Source organism: Nyctereutes procyonoides, unplaced genomic scaffold, assembly GCF_905146905.1.
Source record: "Nyctereutes procyonoides isolate TBG_1078 unplaced genomic scaffold, NYPRO_anot_genome, whole genome shotgun sequence".
In the NCBI taxonomy this organism is placed as follows: domain Eukaryota; kingdom Metazoa; phylum Chordata; class Mammalia; order Carnivora; family Canidae; genus Nyctereutes; species Nyctereutes procyonoides.
In genome coordinates this window covers 4,978,890-5,005,242 of record NW_026575128.1, presented here as the reverse complement: position 1 = coordinate 5,005,242, position 26,353 = coordinate 4,978,890, and the positions used below count along the sequence as shown (strand labels likewise).

Sequence of the window (26,353 nt, the reverse complement as noted above, 5' to 3'; positions counted from 1 at the left end):
GTTTTTGTTTTGCAGGCCCAACTGGAAGGCATTATTGCACCAAAGAAGTGATCGTTTCCACATGGGTCTCAGCAAGCACTGCTACCCCATCCTAAGCCCGTTGTAATAAAAAAAATAGCTAGTTTCCTGAGTGAACCAGCCCTGCCCTCCCCCGATCACCACCTCCACGTTCGTCAGAAGTCACCCGGTGCCCCAGTGGATGAGCAGCGGCCGGCAGCCAGGCCCCCGGCTGGGCAGCGGAAGGCGGTGGACGGCCAGCCCTGGGACCTGCCAACTCAGACAGGGAGGCTTTCCGCTCCCCACTCGCAGGTGAAGCAGCTGCCTTCCCCCCACGGCTCCATACCACTGTACCGTCCGTTTCTAGCCAGATGAGCCTCATCCCCGCCCTGTTTCTGGCTCACCATATGCCCGTACCTGACGTTGGGCTGCTGGGGCCTCAGTGCGTCACTTGAGGTCTTTCCCCTCCCTCGCCCAGTGCAGTTCCAGTGACTCCTGTGAGTTGCGTGTTTATCCGAGGTCGTGTCCCCCGCTGCCCGCCAAGCCCACCGCACCCTCTCCCCGGGTCTCAGGCCGCCCAGTAGAAGCCACAGCTTCTGAGAAAGTAAATGTTTGCCAGGAACAAAGACAAGTCCCGAGGTCCCCTGTGAGCTGCCCGATGCTCAGGAGCCCCGTGTGGTTTGCTCATCCTCCCCTGCAGAAAGCCGCAGCCTGGCTCTACACCCCTCTAACCAGGGGTGTCTAATGAGCCACCTCACGTGCAGCTCTCCCTACTGGAGGGGGCTACGGCCCGTAGACTGCACCGACTATTCTTAAGTTAAACTCCAGGTTCCGAGGCCCCGAAGAGTAAGCTAGCAGGCTGTCCAGGGTGGGCCAGCGCGGTGATATGAGTGACTTCCGTCGTGGGGTCCGAATGAAGGAGCGCCCTTGAAGGCACAGACGTGTCCGCGCAATGCCTCGGGCTGCTCAGGACCCTCTGTAGTGGGGCTCAGAGCTGGCATCGCCGCTGTTCAGGCTCCGAGACTCCCCGGAACAAGTGTGGTCCCACAGGAAGAGCCATGTTCCAGGTCTCACCTGCCCCGTGCACGTCTAGCCTCAGATGTGACAGCCGCCTCTGCCCCTGTCCAGGTGTCCCAAGGGATTGCAGAACTCCACTAAGCTAACCTGTTGGGGCTGTCCTCGTGGGAAAGCACTCTGTTCACCGCATGCGCTAGTTCCGGGACTCCCCAACAGGAAGGCGCGCGTCCTAACCGCACCCATCTACTGGCTGTCCCGTCTGTTTTAAAGCCCAGGCCATGTGCACTATGCGCTTGGACTTTCCGGTTTTCACACTTCTGTTTCAAACTGCTAACTGCCAGTATAAAACCATTGCCCCTTCGGCTCCGTAGACCGCATCTCTGTTTGGGCCAGAGCTTTACACGGCCTGGTTACGCTCGGGAACGAAGGGGGCCCATTTAAGGGGCAGGAGTGCCAGTGGACCCCGTCATCACTGAACGCCTTGGGGGGCAGAGGGAGCATTTTCACTAGCACCGGTGAAGGGTTTCAACTGTTAAACCTCAGAACAAATGCATCATGGCCTTAGAAATGCCAACTGGGCATGAAGAAAACGAACACAGTTTCTAACTGCATATTTTTGTATAATTTAATAAACTTTTAAAATGTTACTGCTTGTGTTTGAATTTTTTGTGTTTGTGTTTCTGTCCGTCTGAGTCATTGGTCTTCTTTTTGTTCCTGTTCCTATTTTTCACATTGTGTGTTTCATAGTAGCGTACACCAACTTTCTTGGACTGTTGCTGCCGGGCCGCTCGCCTCCGCTGTGAAAAAATGACAAAAAACAAAACCAAAAAAACCCAAGAGACCAAAACAATCAATCAATCGTGGAGAAGTCACAGAGCAAGCCCTTCTGTTTCTCATGCTCCACCCCCATGCTGCTCCCCCAATTACTGGAGGCAGTCCTAGGAACAAAGGGCTCCCCACAGACCCCAGGGTGCCCCTCCACCCTGACTCATGACAGCTGCAAGTCATAGCCTGTCCTTGGGTCCAAGCGTCACACACGCTGGAGTCCTTCCTACTGCACTCCCATCTAGGGGTGAACACTTCCAATAACAAGCTCCTCCCTTCGCAAGAGGGCCCACCCCAGCTCTGAGGAGCCCAGTACAGGCCTGAGTTTCACAGAGGGTGGGGATCCGTCTGCCTCAACAGCTCGGCTCACCACGTGAAAACCAGCAGACCCTTGTAGAGGGCAATCCACATGCTTGAGGACGGCGATCAGGGACTCAAGGACCTTTGTCCAGTGGGCCAGCTCTTGATCCTACTGAACTGATCTCAACTAGGTCACTTGGGACTGAGTTCTGAGAATTCAGCTCCAGACCATCAGTGTGGGAAAGCATGTCTATTAGGAAATGGATTTCTCTTCTCTACTTTCTATATCCGGGTGATATTTAAGACCAAAACCACGTACTTCCTTAGATGTAAGCGTCCTGCGAGTTTTATTTGAATGGTCCTCTTCCCTCTGTGCCTTCCTCTTCTTTCCCCTTTTGGTAGGTGCTGGAAACACAACACACGAGCACACAGAAAAGAGAGGAATTGTCTGCTCAAAACGTGTCCGTGAATGCTAAGGTGGGGATGAGCTTGATGTGTTGGAGGAAGAAGGCCAACGCAGAGTAAAGCAGGATAAGGCCAGGAGGGCCCTTACAGGCCACGCCAGGGTTTGCATTTATGTCACAGAAACACACTTTTCACATGGAAGCTGTGAGTCCATGGAGTAAGGAATAAATACCTGACCCGTCCTACTTCCCACAAAAAAGTCTAGCTGACTCACCTCTAGATTATAAGGCTCCCAACGTACTCTTTTTACAGGAGGTTTCCTGAATTAACCCCAAGAAATGTGCAGGATGAAAAGCTAATAATCCAACCAGTACGACAAACAGCATGTGAACGGGGTATCTGCCGACTACGCTAAGGACCTGGGGCGATGACCCCACAATCTCTCGGTTTAGAGATCAGAGTTCCCACAGTTCTAAAGATGCAAACCGCACCTAAGCGGTTTGACTAATTCAACTCTTACCTGTGTCTTCTACAACTTCTTCAGCTACTCTCTGCTCTTCAGATTTTGCAAAAATCTTTTCACTTAGTCCCTTGGATATTCTGCAACAGAAAAGCAAAGTAACAAAACCGCCTGTCACTGCCCTCAGCCCAGGGGCTGGGCCCACGCTGCTGCACAGAGTTGCCCCCCCCAGCCCAAGGGAAGGCAGTGACGCCTCCTGCTTCAGGGAGCTGCATCTTAGAAATTCACAGGTCACTTTAAAAAAAAAAAAAAAAAATGCGGGATCCCTGGGTGGCGCAGCGGTTTGGCGCCTGCCTTTGGCCCAGGGCGCGATCCTGGAGACCCGGGATCGAATCCCACATCGGGCTCCCGGTGCATGGAGCCTGCTTCTCCCTCTGCCTATGTCTCTGCCTCTCTCTCTTTCTCTCTCTGTGACTATCATAAATAAATAAAAATTAAAAAAAAAAAATGCAACAACTCCCTTCCAGCTCCCTAAAGTACTGCCCCAGTCCTCACAACACGTTTCTCCACAAGGAACGAGCAGATCACAAGTACCTGACTGCTGAAAATTTCTTAGCTTTGGCTTTGTTTAGAAACTTCTGATATTTAGCAATCTTCTCATCCAGGGCTTTAATAACTGCCTTGGTGTCATTTCCCGCGTGCTCCTCCTGGGACTCCTGGCAAGACTCCCCCTCGTTGTCTCCTGGTTGGTCCTCCTCCTCCTCCTGCTGCTCCTCCTCCTCTTCGGAAAAGCTCTCAAACTCTTCGTCAACATCTGACATCTCCAAAGGGACCAGGTCATCCCCGGAAAACTGAGGCACGACATTGATTTTGCCAAAGTTCTGTCGAACCCGCGCCAGAATCTGCTGCATTTCTGAGTCTGTGTCACCAGGACTGTTCTCTTTTTCCTTCTCGGTGACAGGCGCTGATGCTTCAACTATAGGTCCTGTGGCTTCCTCTTCTGGGTTCTTCTGGCTCGTGTCTGTCGCAACTTCCAACGACACGGAGGATGGGAGCTATCCAGGCCAAAAAGGGGTGCAGATGGGGGAGACAAGACAGGATCAGACAAGAAAAACCATTTCTGAACTGACACCTTGCTCTCAAAAGAGGCAGTCCTCTCCTCGGGACTAAGGGAGAGAACAGAAAACCCCACACCAGAGTCACATCATTGTCTCACCCGCAGGCCAACACGCATGACCCCCAGAAGCTGGTACTCGGGGACCAGAGGCTCCTGGCTGCGGTGCCAGAGGACGAGCCAACTGGAGCCGCTCAAACCGTCGCCATTCACCACAGGGCGGCCGACTCCCTCTCCCTCCCTAAGGAGGGGAAGGAATGGGGCTCCTGAGACAGGCACACCCCAGAGGAGAGCACACAACTGCCCAGAGCTAAAGCACAGCGCTAAACAGGGGACAGAAGCCAGGGGGAGGCCCCTGGAGGAAAGCTCTGGAGGTGAGGCCACAAGGGAGCCGAGGTAGGGGACCTCGAAACACCCCGCCTCTCTGGGATAAGGGTGAAGACATGTGAGGCAGGCGTCATCCTGGCGCTTCACATCTGTAGTCTTTCATCCCTGCAACTGGGACTCACAGAACTTTAGGGATTTTCCAAAGGCAAGAGCGGCTACACGACGTGCTCAGTAAATGAGGAATCCAGAAAACTCAGGAAATGGCCTATAAAATTTATGTTTTTATACCTTTTCCCTAAGCTAAGGTTTTTAGCTTTTGGATTCTGAAAGCGTTTCAGCCACTACTAGACAAAGAAGGAAATCAGACCGGGGGAACCAATGATCTAAAACTCAATGACCAGGGCAGCCCGGGTGGCTCAGCGGTTTAGCGCTGCCTTCAGCCCAGGATGTTATGCTGGAGTCCAGGGATCAAGTCCCATGTCGGGCTCCCTGCATGGAGCCTGCTTCTCCCTCTGCCTGGGTCTCTGCCTCTCTCTGTTTCTCATGAATAAATAAGTAAAATCTTTAAAAAATAATAGAATAAAAAAATAAAACTCAATGGCCAGACACAGAGCAAGAGCTCAAGAAAACCCTACTGTGTGCACCCAGGGTCACAACAGACTCCTGCCTCACACCCAGCAGCCTCCCGCCCCGCCCCAGCCCCATAGGTACCCTCCTGCCTCAGGCGCTCCGGGTGGCTATGGCCTCCTCTGCGGTCACCAGAAGGCCCAAGCACCTGACGAGAGGGCTACAGGTGGAGCGTGAGCACGGGTGGCCAACGCTTTAATCAAGCAGGCCTGTGTGTGATGGAACCTCCATGAGAAGCCCTGGAGGACAGAGTTGGAGAGCCTCTGGGTTGAATGAACTGGGGCTGGGAGGGCATCATGCCCAGAAAGAGCACATGCCCGGCCCTATGCATCCCTTCCGGTTGGCTATTCCTGAGTTATTGCCACCATAATAAAGAAGCCTTCATAAGCCACTCTGCTGAGTTCCAGGAGTTGTTTTAGCACATTATCAAACCCAAGAACCTCTGAACTTGTAGCTGGCTGGGCTGAAGCACAGGGAGCTCGGGAACCCCATCTGCAGCTGGCCTCCGAAGCGGGGGCATCTTGTGGGACCGTGCTAACCCTCAGGGATAGCATCAGAATTGAACTGCACCACTGGACCCCCAGCTGGTGCCAGAGAATTGCAGAACTGCTTATGGAGAAACGAAATCCATTTGGTATCAGGGGAAAAACTAGGCACTGCTCTGCGGGCATCCATATGTACAGAAGTGCGAGAGGCAGAACTCTTCTGCTTTCACCGCAGTACCTCTGGTGCCCAGCACTTAGGAGATCCTCAGTCTACTTGTGCTCAATGAATGAACGACCTAACACACAAAGAACGTGCGAGAGGGGATCCCTGGGTGGTGCAGCAGTTTGGCGCCTGCCTTTGGCCCAGGGCGCGATCCTGGAGACCCGGGATCGAGTCCCACGTCGGGCTCCCGGTGCATGGAGCCTGCTTCTCCCTCTGCCTGTGTCTCTGCCTCTCTCTCTCCCTCTGTGACTATCATAAATAAATAAAAATTAAAAAAAAAAAATTTAAAAAAAAACGTGCAAGAGGATTGGGGGTGTTTTGTTGGCTGTTTGGGGGCTCTAGAGGGAGAGGGAGAAAGCTAACGTCAGTTTCAGGTATGCTGATTCTGAAATGCTGGAAAAAATATTCAACTGGAAGCTTCTAGCTGATAACTGAAGCCCTGGGAACAGAGTTCAGGTAAGAAGGAACCAGAATGACCTGAACCCAAAGGATTAGCATGGAAGCAGAACTTAAAGCCATCTCTTCCAAAGGCTTGGCAGAGCTCTGAAGAGCCTACAAATAGAAAAGCAAAGGGCCACAGCTGGAGCTTGGTGGCAGTCCAGCCAGCGGGAGGGAAATTTGACAGAAGGGAAGCTCCTCAATCCAGCCCAGACGCCCCAATCTAAGGTTTCTTTCCCTGACTATACACCTGACCTCTCTCTTTTCCACCTGATTACAAACTTCTTAAGGGCGAGGGCTATGTTATTGATTCCTAGGCCTATGCCTGGCATATGGTTGGGCCTGACGAACGTTAAGTCAATCCTGGAAATGCCTCTGTTCCTCATGCATAAGGAAAGACACAGGATTGAAAGAGCACTGACAGTTAAAGCCCTCTTTGTTCAAGGCCCTAAAGACTAGTATTTAGACTCGGGTCTCCTACCACAGATCTACTCTCTGGTCTCCAAATACCATCCCCCAACAAGGTCACAGCAAGGGCTCTATGGGATGGGAGATTGTGGAGCAGGATAACCCCAAAGGAGAAAGGTGCTCCATAAAGGAAGGCAATCAAAGGTGCCATGCCTAGGTCAGTACCCACACCTTCCAGAAGGCGGGCCCACCCTGTTCTCTCACCTGGGAGGCTGCAGGGGACTCCGCATTGGGCGGCTTGACGAAGAAAGGAATCCGGCCCCTCTGCCAGTCATTGAGAACCATCTTACCCACAGTCTGAAAGTCTGGCTCTCCACCCTGAAATGCACAGAAAGACTCCCCGTTAAACTCCGAGAACAAAACCACCTCCCAGTGTGGAGGCACTGCAGCTGCCCCCGGTTGTTCATCACCATCTGCTTGCCAAGTCTCATACCGCTCACACAACACATTCAAAAACAAAAAGGTCCAGGGGGCGCCTGGCTGGCTCAGTCAGTGGAGTGCATGCCCCTTGATCTCAGAGTTGTGAGTTCAAGCCCCATGTTGGGTATAGACTACTTAAAAATAAAACCTTTAAAACAAACAAACGGGCACCTAGGAGGTTCAGTCAGTTACTGTCCCCCTTCAGCTCAGGTCATGATCCCGGGGTCCTAGGATCAAGCCCCATATTAGGCTCCAAGCTTGGCAGGGAGCCTGCTTCTCCCTCTCGCTCTGCTTGTGCGCTCACTCTCTCTCAACTAAATAAGCAAAAATCTTTAAAAAAAAAAAAAAAAAAAAGTTTAAAAAATACCCCAAACACAAAAGGTCCGTGCCACATATACCCATCTGCCATGTGTGCTGGTCTACATTCTCAGAAAACCTTGCTCACCTTCAGTAACTTCCCAGTCCGGAACGCCAGCTTCTCAAGGAAGTCCTCAGCATTCTCCCAAGAATCAATCTTGTATGTCTTGCTGATATATTCCGGCTTTGCTCGTTCAAGTACAGCACCAATGTGATCTTCAGGAGTCTTTATTTTTTCAACTTGAACCTAGATGTTAGCAGGAAATTTCGGGCTTACAGACTTTATATGGAAGCAGTGAAGTTCACATTTGTAACAGTATCTGAAAACAGACCTCAACACCGCGGTGCAAGTGGGGCCTGGCAGGGAGGGTCTCCAAGGTGGCCGGCCGCGGTCGGCTGGAAGGTCCCTGCACACTGGCCACCACCATGGAGCCCAGGACTCGGTGCTGATCCCTGCTCACCACAAACTAACTGTGGTTCCACAAGCAGTCTCAAGTTGGACCGTCTCATGCTACACACTTGCAGAAACGGTGAAAAGCCTGCCAATCCCAGGACACAAAGAGAATTCGATAGTTTAAGGAAAGAGGGGAGGAATGTGCACAGGATGTATGGCCAGTGGCCCTGGCTAAGGTTAAGTGGAGCCGTTTAAAGGTTTTGGTCGTATTCAGAAACAAGTGAGGAAATGCCTGAGTTCCAAAATGACTCAGCCCATAAACCCTCGAAGATGAATGATCACTAAACATAAACAGGCCCTGCTTTCCCCTGGATCCTGTGTGTAAACTACAAACTCTTGTGGGATGACATTGACCAGATATGCCCACAGCTCCACTGACTCCCCAAGCAGGCTTCAGAGGAAGGGAGAGGCCGCCCTGCTGAGCACCGTGTTCCTAAAGTCTGGTCAGACGGGCAGACTCCAAACTGTCTTCTGAATGAGTGAAACAGAAAAATATCCAGTGTTCTCCACAGAATGCTCCCCTCAAAGGCAAACAAAGAGCCTCTCAGAACCAAAATACTCACCACTCCTTTTAGCACGATGTCCGTCTCTGAGTCTTCAGAGGGATAAACCACACCTGGACAGTCGATAAGGAATATCCGACGCATCAACGTGATGTACTGCCAGACCTGAAGTCCAAAAAAAAGCCAGAGACTCCCCTGGGTCAAACACTAGGAGTCTAATTTCACAAACCGCTGATGCTCACGAAGCTAGGAAGGGAAGGGGTCAGGGCTCAAAGCCAAGCAACCTGCCAAGTCACGAAGCTAGAAGTCTCTCCTCTACTTGGGCCACGCACGAGGCACTTCCACTGAGTCTAAAACTACAGTTCCCATCAGCAAAGAGTTTAAAAATGAGACAGATAATATCAAATCAACTGGTCCCCGATTTTTCAAAGCACTCTTGGAAGCTTAATACCGACTGGCTCCCCTTCCTTTCAGTAGAACCACAGTGCCCCCCAAATACTCTGGGTTTCAGGGTCTGTCCTCAACTGCCAGAATCTACCGTAACACTGAATTTTCTTTGATAACCCAGGTACCAAATATTCTTGGGTTAGTTTTGTTTATCAAAGAATAAGGCTGGAGAGACAATTTAAAACAGACTTAAATATGAACGGCACCTCCCAGATCATGCCAAAGGCACACAGTGCCATACAAAGTACACTCAATCTTACCAAAATGGGCAGAGACAACTCTGGTACGTTCCAAACTATCACATGGAGATCAAACTCTCCATGCTGGACTTCATTCACGAGAAGCAGACCAGAAACCTCCGTGTTCCACCCTCCGTGGAAATAAAATATGGCAACGTACATAAGGACCCCTCGAGCCAGACGTACCTTTGTTTCACCTGCAATGGGGGCCACATTGCAAACTTTCTTGGAGCGCAATGTGTTTATCACAGAGCTCTTGCCGACATTTGGATAGCCAATGAAGCCGACGCTGATCTGCTTCTTGTCAGTGTGCAACTGTTCAAGGAAAGAATATACACCACATACACACAGTCACGAGTATCTCTTGGGAAAAAGAGGTTGTGTTACTTTGCTAGTAAAATAAAGAACACGGGGCAAAAGTGTCACTAGAACTTGATCTGATCTAAAGCCTAGACACACACCACCTACATCGTCTTAGTGGGCTGCACACACACACTTATTAATAAATCAGAGGTGACTCATTTCCTCAGTTGTCCATGTGCTATTGTTCTTGAATGTTTTAAGGTTAAAAAGTATGTAGGTCGAGTAGCCAAGGAAGAAAGAACTTGTTAGTCATCAGTTTAGAACACCATCCACAGATACACCAACTGGCAATCCCAAGACCCATCCCTCCTTTTCTCTGCACAATGCGTTTTGTGTTTTCATTGCCAAAAAACAAACGACAGAAGAAAAAGGAGTAACCTCAGAAGTTAGACCAGTGGGTGAGTCAAGGAGACAGAGTTCAGCAACACTCTACAACTAGCTGAGATTTCTGATGAAAGATGGTGGACCAAGGGCTCACACTGGCCTCACTCCCGCCACAAACTCCACTATGATGACAGCAATGGGAATGAACACATAGGAACCCAGAGAACCAGGGATATAAAACCAAGGAATGAGCTGGAAATGAGCCCATAAAAACATACGATGTTAACAAAATACTAGCAGCTAAGAGGTAGTATCTAATTTGGCCCACTACAAAGATGAAAGCCAAGGTAGAAAAACAAAAAACCAGCAAAAATACTGCCAAAGAGGGGATCCCTGGGTGGCGCAGCGGTTTGGCGCCTGCCTTTGGCCTAGGGTGCTATCCTGGAGACCCGGGATCGAGTCCCACGTCGGGCTCCCGGTGCATGGAGCCTGCTTCTCCCTCTGCCTGTGTCTCTGCCTCTATCTCTCTCTCTGTGACTATCATAAGTAAATTAAAAAAAAAAAAAAAAAAAATTAAAAAAAAAAAATACTGCCAAAGAATCACAAAAGCCCTTGGGAACTGGTGGGACAGCTACCGCTAAGGGAGTCTGAAATCCAGACTAGTGAGAAGTCTGCAGAGCAGTGACACCGTGCTACCCCTCCCTCCCCCAAGGGCACCCAACTTCTCTGCCCCAGGGCCTTACCAGATGCTGATTTTTTGGAAATCCTGCATCTCCAAAAATAATCTTTCATTTTCAGACCTAAATGGGAAGCTATAGGCCCCTACTCCCACTGAGTTCCCAGAACCCTGGCAGTCAAGCTTATACACCTCTGAGCTGGAGACCGGGAGACTTCTTTGTGGGGGAAACTCAGATTCAAGAGCAAAGATCTATAGACACTGATACCTAGGGTGCCCTCCAACACAATATTGGGTTTCTACCTCGTTACCTACAGTGAAATCTATTGCTCAAAAACGCCCATCCCCCACTTAAAACTTCCATTGGCTTTTTTTTTACTGGCTCCCCCTTAAATATGAATGAAGAACCAAGACATTTCAACACAGAAAAACACAAAGAACCTGGCAGGAAACAGTCAACGTAAGGAGAGAAAACAATTTCAAAAACCACTATCCTTATTCTCAGAAACGGATGACAATTTATCTGTGAAACAAGAATAGGGCAGGACAACTCTCAAGTGAGAAGTAAAATACATGTTGCTAAAGAACGGCTAGATGACTGAGTCAGAGAAACTTTCCACAAAATAGAGCAAAACATCACAAAGGCACTAAAATAAAGAAAAGAAAATTCAAGAATTAAACCAGGAGATAAAACCCATGTCCTGAACGAGATGATTGGGTGGAAGGTGGGGGCATCTCCAAGAAATAATACAGAACATCAGACAAAGTCTCATCCAGTGTCAAACTCAATAAACAGTGGAAGACTCACCTTAAAGTGAGTCAATTTTTTAAATGGGAATTTTTTTTTTTTAAGAGATCCCATCCACAAAGAATTAAGAGTCAGCATGGCCTCAGATTTCTCAATGGCCTAATAGAAGCTACCAGAAGACAATGCAGTGGTGCCCTCAGCGTTCTGGGGAGAAACAGTGTGAGGACAGAATAAAGGTATTTCCAAAACACAAGGTCTCCTCCTAAGCACTGCTTCTCAGGGAGTTTTTGGAAAATATCTTCCATTAAAGGGAAGGAGTAAACCAGAAAAGAAGAAAAACCAAGAAAGAAGATCCTGTCCTGATCCCTTGATCCCAGTGAACAAGGGCTCAGGCCCAGGAAAGAGCCATGGCAAATGCTCAGGATGACAGTGAAGGAGATCCCAGGAAGGAGACTCTGCAGCCGGCCTCTGAGCAGACAGTCCTGACTAGAAGGGAGGTGGCCCATCATTCTCAAAGCTCCTACCCTGCCAGAGGATCTGGTGACACGTTAGTGACAAACGACAAGGAGCTAATTAACACCAGAGAAGACAGAAGGTTCTATTAGAAAGGAATTATAATCATAGCACTATGTGGATCAGCTGTGACTGATATTTTACAGTCATAATAACGTAAACACTGAAGGAAATAATAATCTAGCCAGATGATGTATGACACAGGGAGAACACAGCGGGGGGAGCATGCACCGGGAAAGGATGGCTGTTAAGAAACTCAGTCCTTATTTTCCACAGCAGAGACTTCGCTAATGTCTAATATGGCAGGTAGCAGGGTGGAGGTGGGGAGGGTGGAGAGATCAGAAATAGAATCGTATGCAGGTATTAAAAATATGGAAGAAAATGATGGAGGTAACTAACGGCCACAAGTTGAAAGCGTCTGCTTCCGGGAAGTGGGGACGGTGGGACAGAGGATGTGCATCCTTGTGAGAAGCCAGGAAGGATGAATGAGACACACAAACACCAAGCTGCAGGTACAGAACGTGAAGCTCTGTGAACGTCTGCTAGGGCGACCTGGTGGCAGGGCCTCCCCAAGAAAGTGACATTGGATCAGGGATCGGCAGGGACAGGGTAGAAACTGCATAGGCCTGAGAGCAGAGGCAGCAGGGCAGGCCTCTTTACAAAGCCAGGATGGGGAATACAGAGCATGGGGAGGCCCCATCCTCAAGCACAGGATGGACCCTCAGGTGCCAGGGGAACAGCAGAAAGGAAGTAATGCTCATCAAAGACGGGGGCCATGGGGGCAATGGCTGAGCTGGAAGGTACTTTCTGAAATCCCTTATGACCCTGAGGCTCTAGGACTGTACGTCTTCTCTTGAAAACACCCTTCTCATTACCAAGATGGGGGAAGTGTGGGTAACCTTCTGACGCACACTGGCCAGAGAAATTCTTCCACAGGCCCAGACCTACACCCTCCAGGGGAGACATGTAAGGTCCCAGTACCTTGCCGAACTGCCGAAGAAGCTGAATAAATGCTCCTTTGCCAAAAGGGTTGGTAAGACTTGCGTGGAAGGCAAGTGTTGGATAATCCTGGGAGAGGACAGCCACCCAACGTTTCTAAAAGGGAAAGAGAAGATACTTGTTTATTCATAATCCAGAAAGACTCAGAGCTTGAGTTACAGACTGTATCTCAAATATACAGCTGTCTAAGGAAAATGTTAGCTGTCATTCTTAAAACATTTTTTTTTAAAGAATGACAGCTAACGCTTTATCTTTTGTCTGACAAACATGGAACAATTACAAAAATGCCTTCGTGGCAACTAAATGCAATTAATGTAACAGATGGCTGTGGCAGCTTCTACCCCCAGGGGAAGGGACACCACCCTTTATCCCGTGGGGTACTGCAGCTGTCCCTTCGTCAGCCATCAGAGAATAGAAGGTGACTGCCCCCTGTGGGTGAAGCACATTTTAGTTCTGTTTTCAGCGAGAATGCTTCCAGGACTACCACGTCAAGGAGTCCAGCGCTTTAAGGTCTCAGATTCTAAAAACCATGAAATGGACTTATTTACAGGTAACTTGGCCTCCAATGAGCTGAGCAGCCTGGCTGTCTGTTCTGGGTAAGCAGCTGTACTTACTGTTGCCCAAGTTGGAACAAGGTCACATTTGTTAAGAACAAAAATAAGGTGCTTCCAAGGTTTCTCCTTCTTCAAGTAAGTCTCAATGTGAGGGGAACGGGTACCCATCGGATCTCTAGCATCAAGAACTTGAACTACCACATCTGAGGAGTCTATCACCTGCGATTCAAAGAAGTGAAAATGATTTGCTTTAGTATAAATGAGAAGTGGGAGGCCAAGGACATTTAAAGGAACCTGGGGGAAATAAAATAATAATGAGAACTTCAAAACACAAGTAGGTTGTGGCCAATCTCAATGCCCAGTCATTGGAATTCAAAACTTTTCCTGTCCTGTGAGTAGAAGAAACTTGCTGAATTTCAAATCGGAAAACTTTGTTAGGTGAAACCCACCGTACTTCGTGACTACTGTTCATTATTCAATGAACTCATTTACTTCTTAGACTTCTAAAAGTTTCTATTGTCACAGGTTTTATGTATTTTATCAAAAGCTACGCAATTTAGTTTGCCTTCAGGGTACTACCTTCCTGTTATGTTACTGCTGGATTATGGGACTGTCCTTGAAAACCTCTGTCACCGAAAATTCTCTCTAGTACATGGACATAAAACTCAGCCAGTTGAAGAGGACTGGGCCAGGACTCAGGACACATGAAGGCTCCTCCATGAACCAGCTGGGTGAGCTGGCTGAGGTATTCAACCTTTCTAGATGCAGGTTCTCATCCATAAGGAGAGGAGCAGCTCTAACGACGTATGATAAATCTAAGGTCTATGTAACATAGCTGTCAGTGTTATTTAAAAAAAAAGTTATCCAAAATAGTTACATGCCTAGCCACATCTATCCTGGTTTTGGTGAAGAGGGGCAGTGAGGATGCAATGGGCAGTGGAATGTGTGCTTACTTGACAGAGCTTCCATATATCAAGATCAGTTTTCTCATATAAGATCGTGAAAGCCAAAAAATAAAAATAAAAATAAAAATAAAAATAAAAATAAATAAATAAATAAATCATGAAAGCCAAAAGAAGCACTCAACAAGGGACGCCTGGGTGGCTCAGTGACTCAGGTCGTGATCCCAGGGTCCTGGGATCAAGTCCCACATTGGGCTCCCTGTGAGGAGCCTGCTTCTCCCTCTGCCTATGTCTCTCCCTGTCTCTCATGAATAAATAAAAGATTAAAAAAAAAAAAAACAGCACTCAACAAGAAAGAACTGAAAGTCTTACCTTATAGAGTTCTCCCCATATTCTTTTGGACTGTCCCTTTTTATATATCTCTTCTTGAGCTTCATTTCTAAATAAGAAAACAAAGTGAGCAACTGAACCCTATAAAGAGGATGTTTAAGGAGAAGTTGACCATATATCACAGGAAAAGAGCATCAAAGCTACTTGGAGACAGGACAAAAGCACATTTCATCATTTAAAAAGTGACTATAGGGATCCCTGGGTGGCGCAGCGGTTTAGCGCTTGCCTTTGGCCCAGGGCGCGATCCTGGAGACCCCGGATCGAGTCCCACGTCGGGCTCATGGTGCATGGAGCCTGCTTCTCCCTCTGCCTATGTCTCTCTGTGTGTGTGTGACTATCATAAATAAAAAAAAAAAAAAAAAAAAATTAAAAAGTGACTATATCCAAATGTCCATCAATGAATGGATGGATGGATGAAAATTGTGCTGTATACACAAGGGAATATTATTCATCAATGAAAAAGAATAAAGTACTGATGCAGGCCACAACATGGATGACCCCAGCGACATTCTGGTCATGAAATAAGCCACACACGAAAGGAAAGAGACTTAGGACTGCACTTAATATCAACTACCTCTCATAAGAGGAGTCATACTCCTCAGAGACAACATAGAATGGTGGCCACCAAGCAGGGGGAAGTTACTATCCACTAAAGACTTTCAGTGTGAGATGACATGAAAGAGTTCTGGAAATGGACATGGAACGGTGATGGCTGCATAACCACGTGGATGTACTTAGTATCACTGAATTGCAGGCTTAAAAATGACTGAAAGGATAAATACCACAGTAAAAAAATTGGATTAAAAGAAAAAACTCCAGAAACAACAGGTGTTCGCAACGACGTGGAGAAAGGAGAACACTCGTGGGCTGCTGGTGGGAATGCAAACCAGAGCAGCCACTGTGGAAACCAGAATGGAGCTTCCTCAGAAAGTTAAAAGTAGAACTAATACATGATCCAGTAATTGCACTCCTGGGTATCTCAAGGAATACAAGAACACTAATTTTGAAAAGATATATATGCAATCCTATGTTTGTAGCAGGATTATGTACAATACCCAAATTATGAAGGCAGCCCAAGTGGCCATCAATTGATGAATGAAAAAGTTGTGGTATGTAGACACAATGGGACATTACTCAGCCAGCAAAAAGAGTGAAATCTTGCCATATGCAACAACGTGAATGGAGCTAGAGAGTATAATGCTCCGTGAAGTCAGTCAGAGAAAGACAAATGCCATAGAATTTCACTCACATATGGAATTTACGAAACCAAACAAGCAAAGAAAAAAGAGAAATAAACCTTAGAAACAGACTCTTACCTTTAAAGAACAAATTAATGGTTATCAGAGGGGAGGTAGGTGGGGGATGGGTGAAATTGGTGATGGCGATTAAAGAGTAATCATGAATAAATTGATAAAATGTTAAATTAAAAATACTTAAGCCATAGATCATACATTAAAAATATGAAAAAAACTTGAAAATTTCAAAGATAACAGTATTTTATTTTTCAAAGTCCTATTTTAAGATTTTGTTTTGTTTTTTAAAGATTTTATATATTTATTCATGAGAGACACAGAGAAAGAGAGGCAGAGACACAGGCAGAGGGAGAAGCAGGTTCCACCCAGAGAGTCTGACATGGGACTCCATCCCGGGTCTCCAGGATCACACCCTGGGCCAAAGGCAGGCGTTAAACCACTGAGCCACAAACAAAATCAGGGATCCCAAGGTTTTGTTTTTAATCAATCTCTATACCCAATGTGGGGCTCAAACTTATAATCCCCCAAATCAAGGGTCACATACTCTACCGACCAAGCCAGTCAGGCATCTCCAAAAATAAAAAAATATTTTTATTTTTTAAAGAAGATTTTATTTATTTATTTGAGAGAGGGAGACCACAAGCAGTGGGGAGGGGCAGAGAAAGAGGGAGAAGCGGGATTCCCACTGAGCAGGGAGCCCAATGAAGACTTAATCCCAGGACCATGGGGTCATGACCTGAGCTGAAGGTACATGCTTAACTGATGGAGTCACCCAGGCGTCCAAAATATTTTTAAAAGTGACTATAGGTAGGGGCCCCTGGGTGGCACAGTCGACTAAGCATCCAACTCTTGGTTTCAGTTCAGATCATGATTTCAGGGTTATGAGATCAAGTCCCCAAGTCCAGGATAGGAACCTGCTTGAGTTTCTCTCTCCCTCTGCCCCCTACTCCACACGTGCGCACTCTCTCTCAAATAAACCTTAAAAAAAAAAAAAAAAGTGTGACTATAGGTATCCAACATGTCACAGAAGATCATGAAAATGAATCAGCAGGACCTGAGTCATAACCTATACTCCCAAAGGAAGCAACAGATTTCTGATAAGGTTGAGAATCTGTTTATCTGCTAGCCTCACTGACATTTACCTAGTGTCTCAGAAATAAAAATATCTTGTCTTCTCCTCCATTATCTACTGCACCTTTTGGAGGAGGAAAAAATTCACAACAGCAGAAGCACACAAAATCCAAATACTTCTAGGAAGAAATGAACTTGCCACCTCTCTTGCTGGGCCTCAAATGGCCTGATGTTATCTCGAGGAGGCGCACAGCTGGAAACGGGCCATGGACAGCACCGGGGCGGCCCTGCTTGCTGCAGGCCAGCAATAGCACCTCAATGCTAAGGCACCTGGCACACTCACGAAGGGGGAGGGGCAACACTGGGCAGCTCCCTCCGAGGGCACTCGGCAGCTGCCTACAAACACGCGTGCTCTGACGCAGTAATCTCCCCCATAAGAAAGCATCCGTGGGGAATAGTTAAGAAGATTCGGTCACATTGATGTTTTACCCAAGCCTTATTTACTACAGGACAAAACTACAAACAGCATAAATGTTCCACAGTGGGACTGTCAATTAAGTACTGACATGGAAATCTATTCATATTCATTTAGAAAAATATATTAAAAGGCAAGTTAAAATATAGTCATAGGTATTATATTTATAAATAAACACAGAGCATAAAAAAAGATCTAGATTCATATATACAACAGTGACTGATTCTTGACCACCTTTTGTGTACAAACTCTTGTGAGAATATGACAAAGCTATCAATTCTTTTCCCCTCCCAAAAACAAATATAAGACCAACAACCACCACCACCTTTATGCACATACATACACTTTCCACATTATCTTCAGAGGGTCCCAGGAAACTCAAAGGCCATCTGTGAACCCCCAGTGGTCCAGAGTCTCTGTTTAAAGAAGCCCTGACATTGACAATTTTAACAATTTAATGACATGGTCGGTGGGATTAGGATTCTTAGTTTCTTTGTGTTGCAGTTCTAATTTAACTACATATTCTAAATTGTCTATCCTAGACTCTACTGCTATTACAACAAAGGAAAAGAATATTTATTTATTTTTATTTTGGGGATGAAAAGAGACCTAGAGAAAACAAGCCACCTCAACTTATTTTCAGTCCGGCTCCAGCTTCATGACTTTTTCTAGTCAAAGGGAAGAAGAGCACTCCCCATCTACGAGTTAAAGCACTGGGGCGCCCCAGTGGCTCAGTCGGTTGAGCAACCACCTTCAGCTCAGGTCATGACCCCAGGGTCCTGGGATCGAGCCCTATATCAGGCTCCCGGTTCAGGGGGGAATCTGCTTCTCCCTCTCCCTCCGCCACTTCCCCTGCTTGTGTTCTCTCTCAAATAAATAAAATCTTAAAAAAAAAAGGAGTTAAAGCACTGAGCTCCATGTAGGTAAAATAAAGGTAAAGACAATGTTTTGTTGCAGAAGAGCAAATGAGAGCAGTAAGAACATTCAAACTGTACCTCACACCAGTGTCTTCAGTGACCAGGTCACGATCCTTGCCCTCATCATAGCTCTCAGTGGACATTTCTGCATTTTCTAGAAGAGACTGCATATCACTCGCAAGTAAGTTTGGTCGCTTCCTCTGTGACTTTGGGCCGAATGTATTTTCAAAGCTTTCAGTATCAAGAATGTGCACCTTTGAGTTCTAAAGAGAAAAGAGAATCCTGCATGAAGCTAAGGAAGGTACCAAGCAAGAGCAAAAGTTAACCGACCCGGGAAAGGTTTTCTTCTTTTATTTTTCCAAGGCTCAACCCATACCAAAAGCTACTGCATCCACATACCTAAAAGGGCAAAAGCCCCTGTTCTCTAATTGTGAAGTTCTGTAGGCCTCCTTGGAGAAATATAAAAGTAATACAAATAGTCACAGCAAGTATGAATAGTTGTGTGAGACTTGCCAAAAACTCTGCTTTATTTCATTTATCATAAACTTCAGTCAAATGTAATTAAGGCTACAATGATGAACGTTAACTTATCTTTCCTGACCTTTTTTTTTGAGCTTTCAAACAAGTGCATAAAATTCTCCAAACTCACAGATTTTGTCAAGGACAATCATACTCAAATTTGTGTGTTTTTTTAAAACCAACTGTAAATGCCAACTTTTTCTTGGAAGTTAATTTCTTTCATGGCTAAAAGGAATTGCTTGTTTTGTAAGATGCATTTTAGTTTCAGATAACATTTTCCCTAATTTAGGTAACGTTTTTATTAAATGCACATGGAAAGTCTTCAGATGAAAAACATCTAGCAAAAGTCCAAAATAATACTTTAGATGTGATAAAAGGAACCTGATACTAACTAGAACTTGCTGTGCCTGTAAAGGAGTTACGGGCATAGGAATTTTTGAAGCAGGATAAAAGTCAAAGTTTGAGTTAGAATCTATCACGTAAAAAAAAAAAAAAAAGAATCTATCACGTAACAGACTGTGAACAGCCGGCAGAAAATAGCCTCAAAAAAAAAAAAAATTGTCCTCTGCCCCTCAGTACAAAGCTCCTCTATAGGCACCAGCCATTAAACATGGATGCTAGAGCAACCCTCGTGGCTTCTGACCTTGATAGCCCCCCTCCAATTCCCAAAGATCCTCAAGCTATGGTCACCTTTTCAGATCCTCTAACTCATCTCTTAGTTCAGTTTTACCTGCTACCCTCCAACAAGGCAACATCCCCAAACAGAAGGGTCAAGTTTTACACGGGAACTTGGTGCTAATGTCACTGGGAAAATTGTCATCAAAGTTAATCCTTGGAAATCTCATGAATAACCTATAAAGTACAGTACACCGGGATGTGTGCGTGAAAACCTATACATTAACAAGTACCAGGCAGTTATAGGCAGTATGCAATAAAGTACACAGATCAAACAAGTTACAGTATTTTTGCTGTATTGCTACAGAATTACAGCCATTATAATGTGCATGTCGCTAAGAGTTAAAGCATATCTGATCTGACTCCCCACAGTGCAGCCATCTCAGAATTAAGTTTTACAACCAGCAGTAGATAAAATAAAATCGGGGTTTTTCAAGGCCAAGGGAGAAAACTCATCCCTTACTCTTGAGCACCCGCCTGCAATACTAGCTGACTGCTGGAGCTACAGACCCTTGGCTCTACAGGTCAGCCGTGTAAGCCTGAATTTTAGAAGCACTGAACAACTGGAATGGGCAACAAAGCAATAAATCCATAATGAAACCTCTCTGTTCTCATAAACAGGATTCAACAGTTTGTTAAAAGATGGCTTTAGGGAGAACAGACAAAGAGAACAAGGGAAATGAGCAACTTGTCTGTGGCTCATGAATTACGCTCATGTGTTTCCCTGAAAGAAAACAGTCATTCCACTAATAGGCGCCATTCTTCTAGTCCATCATAAAACAAAGCATAATTGACAAAACCTGAGGCAATAACCAGGCCTTGGTTTTTATTTTGTTCTGCGAGTAAACAATTTTCTTTGAACTGTTTAATCCATGTATGCATGTCAATGCTTCCTTCCCCTCCTTACATTGGAACTGAGGCTTATGTACTGGCTACGTTTCTGGGAATTATTATTCAATGCAAGGAAAAACGTGCAAACATTACGCCATTTCTTTGGTTCTGTGTGAAACTCATTCCACTTCAAGCTGGATTCAGTCCTTGCTGCCCTTCAAGTCCAGTAATTTAGAGCCAATGTGACCAGCACACTTTCGTTCCCTGGAAGGAATTTCAAGGGTCTCACAGAAGCTGAAAGTACACAGCACCCACGGCTTCCTTCTGCTAACCCAATCCTGACTCTACGTTTCCCCCAAAGTTTGATGCAGTTACCACTTAAGCTAGTTTGCCTACCAAAAAAACGTACAACTGGTATCAGTATAGCTATGATCCACTGAGCTCTTAATTAGGCGGCGCCTTAGGTGTTATGTGCCAAATGCTTCATCTGCATCCAATCACCCAAGGAGGCAAGTTTTTTTGACTTGGCAGCCATGGAAGTGAAAGCTCACGGAGAAACCTAACCAGGACACAGCAAAGACGAAGTCAGGCCTGATTCCCAAGCCTGTGCTCTGATCCACTATATACTGTGCCTTCCTGACACAATGTGGTTCCTACTAAGGTGAGAGCCCTGACAAAGGAAAACCTCACTGGTACTGCATTAAAGCCACTCTTCTCTACAGAAAAACAAGAAACGAATATGGTGGAGAGGGGTCGGTGTGAACTGTGCCTAAGAAATTCCATTGCCAGGGTCATCCTCCAACTTACGTGAGGCTGGATCCGATCGTGGAGAAGAGACATGGGTAACTTGCTTTGCTTCATGACAACTTTGTATGGATCCTTCATAACTGCGCCCATTTCCTCTTGAAATTTTTGTAATGATGACTGTTTAATCACGCGTGTGTTTCCTGGTTTACAGAAGAATGCTGCCATTTAATAAATAACTCCTTTTTGCTTCTACATCCTTCTTCCCATCGACACAGGGAAAAGCAAGATTTTGAATTACTCTGGCTTACCCAAACACCCGATACATCCATCCCATGGAGCCATTTTCAAACTTAAAGGGGGGGGGACAAAAACAAAAAAACTGCCTCTCCTGCACTCATACACTGTGAACTAATCCACCAACCCAGACACACAAAAGGTTTCAAGAGTTTTCCAAGCCCAATTTCCTGACTGGATGAAACTGAAAAATCAACATCAGTGAATAGAACTGAGATTTGACAAATGTCCTACACTTCCTGCTCCATCTGGCAAAGAAATTTGGAGCCAATCACAGCAGACCTATCGATATACATAAGGAATCCTGAAGCACAGAACCGGGTCACAGTTACTGCATTTTACGTTTATGAGGGTTTGAAAGGACTATGAAATGAGCCAGTAAATCCACGCAAGGGAGCAAAATAAAACTATATAACACTACCTGGAGAACACCTTGTAGGTGAGGGAGCCTGAAACACACATTCAAATTGGGACAGCGTGTTGCAGCAGAAACACAGATCCCAAGATGGTTAGGGTTATGAAGCCGGTGCCGAGGACACCGACAGCGTTTACACTGTGCTCACCAACTGCTGCCCAGGACTCTAGGCACCGCACATGTGGTCACCCACGTAATCCTCAGAGCAGTCCTACAAGATACAGACTGTTTTTATACTCATTTTAGAGACAGGAAATGAACGAACAGAGAGTCGTGATACCTTGCCCACGGCCACAGAAATGGAAGGACTAGGATTCACACCCAGATGGTCTGGACCTAGAGTCACAGTATACAGCCACCAAGCTAAACACCCCTCTAAAAAGTTTTCTTTGACACTTTCCCAAGTTGCAGCTTCCTAGAGGGTATCCTGTCAAAAATATAAGACAGTGAACGGAGCTGCCATCTGCCGCCAAGCACAGAGGTCAAGTACCAGGCAAACAGTGGGGTGTGACCATCTGATCGGCCCATGCACCTAGCAGGGACTAAGGGGAAAGCTGAGAGAAAGCCCTGAGACTGAAACGAAGATGGGAGTTTCCAAGAAAGAAGCCCTGATCCCATTGATTCACTCCCGGGAACGACCCATGAGGGATCCTACTGCTGCAACTGAGCGCAAATGCCCATTAAGAAACATTTCAGGGACGCCTGGGTGGCTCAGCGGTGCGTGATCCTGGATTTCTGGGATCCAGTTCCACATCAGGCTCCCTGCATGGAGCCTGCTTCTCCCTCTGCTATGTCTCTGCCTCTCTCTCTCTCTCTCTCTCTCTCTCTCTGTCTTTCGTGAATAAATAAATCTTAAAGAAAGAAAGAAAGATTTCAAAGCAACTGCCAGTAAATGCACTTACACTTCGAGTTAAAGGCAGAAACACATCTACAAGGCACCTTTCAAATAGCCATCTCTCCAGGCCACCAGAAATTAAGAGAGAGTTCTCAGGTCTGTGAATGCTGGTCAATAAGGATAGCTTTATCTGTTTAAAAGGGTTTACGTACAACTAAAAATAATGAGCTCTTTACAAAAACAACTTATCTATGGAATTCACCACCACTACTACTTTTCTTAGCACTTTTCCCACTACAGGTACTTCTGAGCCCTTTCTCATATAATCCTTGACAGTTCTATTTACCCAAAAACTTCTGCCTTTTATATACCTTTTAAGCCTCCCCTTTTCCACACAGCATACCAAAGTGACAGAGGATGATACTCACCAAACCACTTAATATTTGGCTCCACTCTCGCCACCGTGCCAGAAGCCACCGTGGACTGATACTGCAGAGGCTTAATCACTTTACCACGACTGTTCCTAAATTAAGGAAATAACAGATTCTGGTTGATGACAGAAGAGAGGCAAGAGCAAAGCTTGGTTTCCAGAATACCCTTTCCATCAAAAGGAACTTTTTTCTTTTTTTGGTTTTAAATGATCATGAAATACAGACTTCAGTAAACAAAAGTACGTCTACATTTGAAACAGATTGTCTAAAAGTCATTTAACCTCTTGCAACAGAGCACGTAATGATTTCTGCTGGATGAATAACAAATAATGCTGATGTTTAAAAATCTGTTTACTGTTTATTTGCTTTAAAAAAAAAACCCACATACTTGAGTTTTTTTTGGTAATTATTTGAAGACTGGTTTAAATGAATTTTAAGTAGAGGGTGATTTATGCTGGAACTCAAAATTCTTAAGCAAACAACAGAGTAGGTGACTAAGGCAAATTAAGTTCATTGACGTTTGTGTTTTAGACACATCTTTCTGAACGGATGAAGAATCTAATTACCAAACAAATTAAGACCAGCTAGCAAAATGCCACGCTCAGCAAGTCCCCATGGTAGAGGCTGCCTCAGCAGAACTCACAGTCGTGATGAGTTTCCAAGTGCCACAATGTTGTCATCTAAAGTTCCGCATTAAAAAACAAGTTTTCTGGCTGCTTTCATGACCACAGTCCTATATAATTTGTTAAAGAAAACCAGATTTCTATCTGAAGGATATTTAACTTGAGATTTAATGTGCTATCCATGGAGGCTGAAGCTGTGAGGAATAAAACCTCCACTGGTCATACAGTCTTGTGACACAATCACCGTTTCACCACCCGCTGCCCACGTCTTGAACCAAAACTCCGCCATTTATCATAACACCACCCATATAAGATGATATTTGAAAACATACTACTCCTAGTTGGGGAAAGTGGCAGTGGGAATGTCAAAGGTTACGAGGTCTCAGCTACAAGGGGCATGAAGGAAAGGGGAGGAGGACAATGTGTAATGCTCACCTGCGCTCCTTTTGCCTGTACATGTTCAGGCGCCGGATGGTGGCCCGGTCCCTCATGTTTTGGCCCCCTGCTCCCTGCACTCGATCTAGGAAAGACAGAAGCCGACCGCAAACTATTTGATAACCAAGCTTAAGTAGTCAGAGCCTCAAACACACCAACTAGTTCAAAGTAGGCAAGCTGCCGCCTGGCTGCAAAATCTCTTTCTCTTTCCCTCTATCATTCCAACGGAATTATTATCACTGGAAGCTATGTGGTAGGACAAAGCTGACCTGATCTTTGATCCTCAGTATGACTGTTGTTTGATAAGAGCTAATAATTTTGAGCATTAATTGTGGCACTGTGCGATCCGCATTACAGGCATCACCTCGTGTAAGCCATATGATAATCCTATAACAAGATACACTATCCTCATTCTGCAGGCTAAGAAACTGAGGTACAGGTGGCCAGACCACCTTGCCCAAATCGCACAGCTACTAAGTGGCAGAGCCAGAATTTGAACAAAAGCGTTACATTACCATCTGGGCTCCTACCTGTGGGTCTCAGTTGGAACAGATTGAGTGCCTGCTACAGGCAAGGCATCGTGGAGACTACAAGTTTGATACTCAGGTGTTCCTTACGTACCAGTTTCTTCATTTCTTACTATTTTAGTTCGATAAACAGCAAAGAAAGTGGAAGTTTTTGCTTTACGGCTCAGAGAGAAAGACAAGGACAAATCAGCATTGCTAACACTAGCCCAGCTTTCCTTTTGGGGGATGAGGTCAAGTCACCTGTCTACTCCTGAAGTGATAGAGTAGAAATCAGGCTGACATCCCAGCACTGGCCGCTCTGCTGCTCACGAGCTGCGCCAGCCAACCAACCAACCAACCAACCAACCAACGGTGATGAGCCACTTCCCCAATTTTGGCTCCATCTCTTCCCCTGTAACATCATAACCTCTAAAAGGCCTTTTCAGGGTTTAACAGTCTAAGATTCCAGTCTACGCATATCGGATAAGTTATCAGCAATCCAGGAAAAACATTCGATGTGAACTAAAGTTCTCAAAAAACTTTATTTAAAAACAAAGTTTTATTAACTAAACCCAATAGAAGGGATCCTCCCTACCCCCTACCCCCCAAACCACCTTGTTCATCCTGCACGTGGGAACTCAGCAGAACTAAACATCTCTAAAAACACCCTTATTTAGGGATGTCTGGGTGGCTCAGTGAGCATCCACCTTCGGCCCAGGGTGTGACCCCGGGGTCCTGAGATCGAGTTCCCCCACCGGGCTCCCTGCACGGAGCCTGCTTCTCCCTCTGCCTGTGTCTCTGCCTCTCTCTGTGTCTCATGAATAAGTAAATAAAAATCTTTAAAAAAAAAAACAAAAAAAATCTTTGGGACGCCCGGGTGGCTCAGCGGTTGAGCATCTGCCTTTGGCTCAGGGCGCGATCCTGGGGTCCCAGGATGGAGTCCCACGTCGGGCTCCCTGCGTGGAGCCTGCTTCTCCCTCTTCCTGTGTCTCTGCCTCTCTGTGTGTGTCTCTCATGAATAAATAAATAAATACAACCTTAAAAAAATAAAAAATAAGTAAAAAAATAAAAAAAATAAATCTTTACTGGAATGATCACCAGGTATCCATCTGTAGGGTTTTCTGTGCCCTTTACAGGCGGGATTTGCTTCCAAGGGCCAAATGTAGAACCCCCCAGCCCCTTTCTCATTTAAAGGGTCAAAGGCAGCCAGAGGGGCAGGCAGGTGCGCCAGCCGGGTCTGCCCTACACCAACCACCCTGTAATGGGACTTTATCTAATTTGCTTCTAGCAATTCCCTGGGCTGGAAAGCTGCAGTCCTACGGGGCTGAAATACACTGGGGACGGGCTGATGCCCCACACAGGACCTCGGGCAACTGGAGATGCCCCAGGGCTGCCAGGCCTGAGCGTTCACTCCCCCCCGCCCCCCCCCCTGCCCTGAGAGCCGTGCAAGAGGTCAGGGCCCCCGAAAGGAAAGTACCACCTCGTCCCCGCTCGGCCCCAGCATCCCCCGGCCCCGGCGCCCCTCCTCCCTCTCGGCCTCCTCCGAGCCCCCCTCCGGAGCCCCCGCCGCCCGTACCAGGGTTGGTGCTGGCCTTGGAGGGGTTGATGGTGCTCCGTCCTTTGTACCTGGGCTTCACCATCTTGCCGACACGACGGGAACCGGGGCGCTAGGCCGAGGGAGCCCTGACCGGTAAACTGAGCCCGCAGCACCGCAGGACCCGCCGAAGCGCCCCCTTCCACAACCACGCCGG

General features: G+C 46.5%; 2 protein-coding genes across 2 annotated transcripts in view; one reads left to right on the top strand and one right to left on the bottom strand.

Moving 5' to 3' along the window:
• DNALI1 (dynein axonemal light intermediate chain 1) overlaps window positions 1–1,661 on the top strand; it is a 7,673-nt gene extending 6,012 nt beyond the window's left edge. The window contains exon 6 of the mRNA XM_055341925.1: window positions 16–1,661. Coding sequence (XP_055197900.1) covers window positions 16–51 — 36 coding nt within the window. The 3' untranslated portion in view covers window positions 52–1,661. The remainder of the gene's footprint in view (window positions 1–15) is intronic.
• Window positions 1,614–26,353, bottom strand: GNL2 (G protein nucleolar 2). Its single transcript, XM_055341924.1, has 16 exons — window positions 26,179–26,353; window positions 24,097–24,181; window positions 23,036–23,130; window positions 21,124–21,263; window positions 18,370–18,554; window positions 14,558–14,624; window positions 13,344–13,502; window positions 12,712–12,825; window positions 9,293–9,421; window positions 8,481–8,585; window positions 7,552–7,710; window positions 6,891–7,004; window positions 3,599–4,059; window positions 3,065–3,144; window positions 2,459–2,544; window positions 1,614–1,811 (listed from the first exon to the last, which is right to left on the bottom strand). Exons 1-16 carry the CDS (start codon window positions 26,240–26,242, stop codon window positions 1,659–1,661), a joined length of 2,196 nt encoding a protein of 731 aa, XP_055197899.1. The 5' UTR covers window positions 26,243–26,353; the 3' UTR covers window positions 1,614–1,658.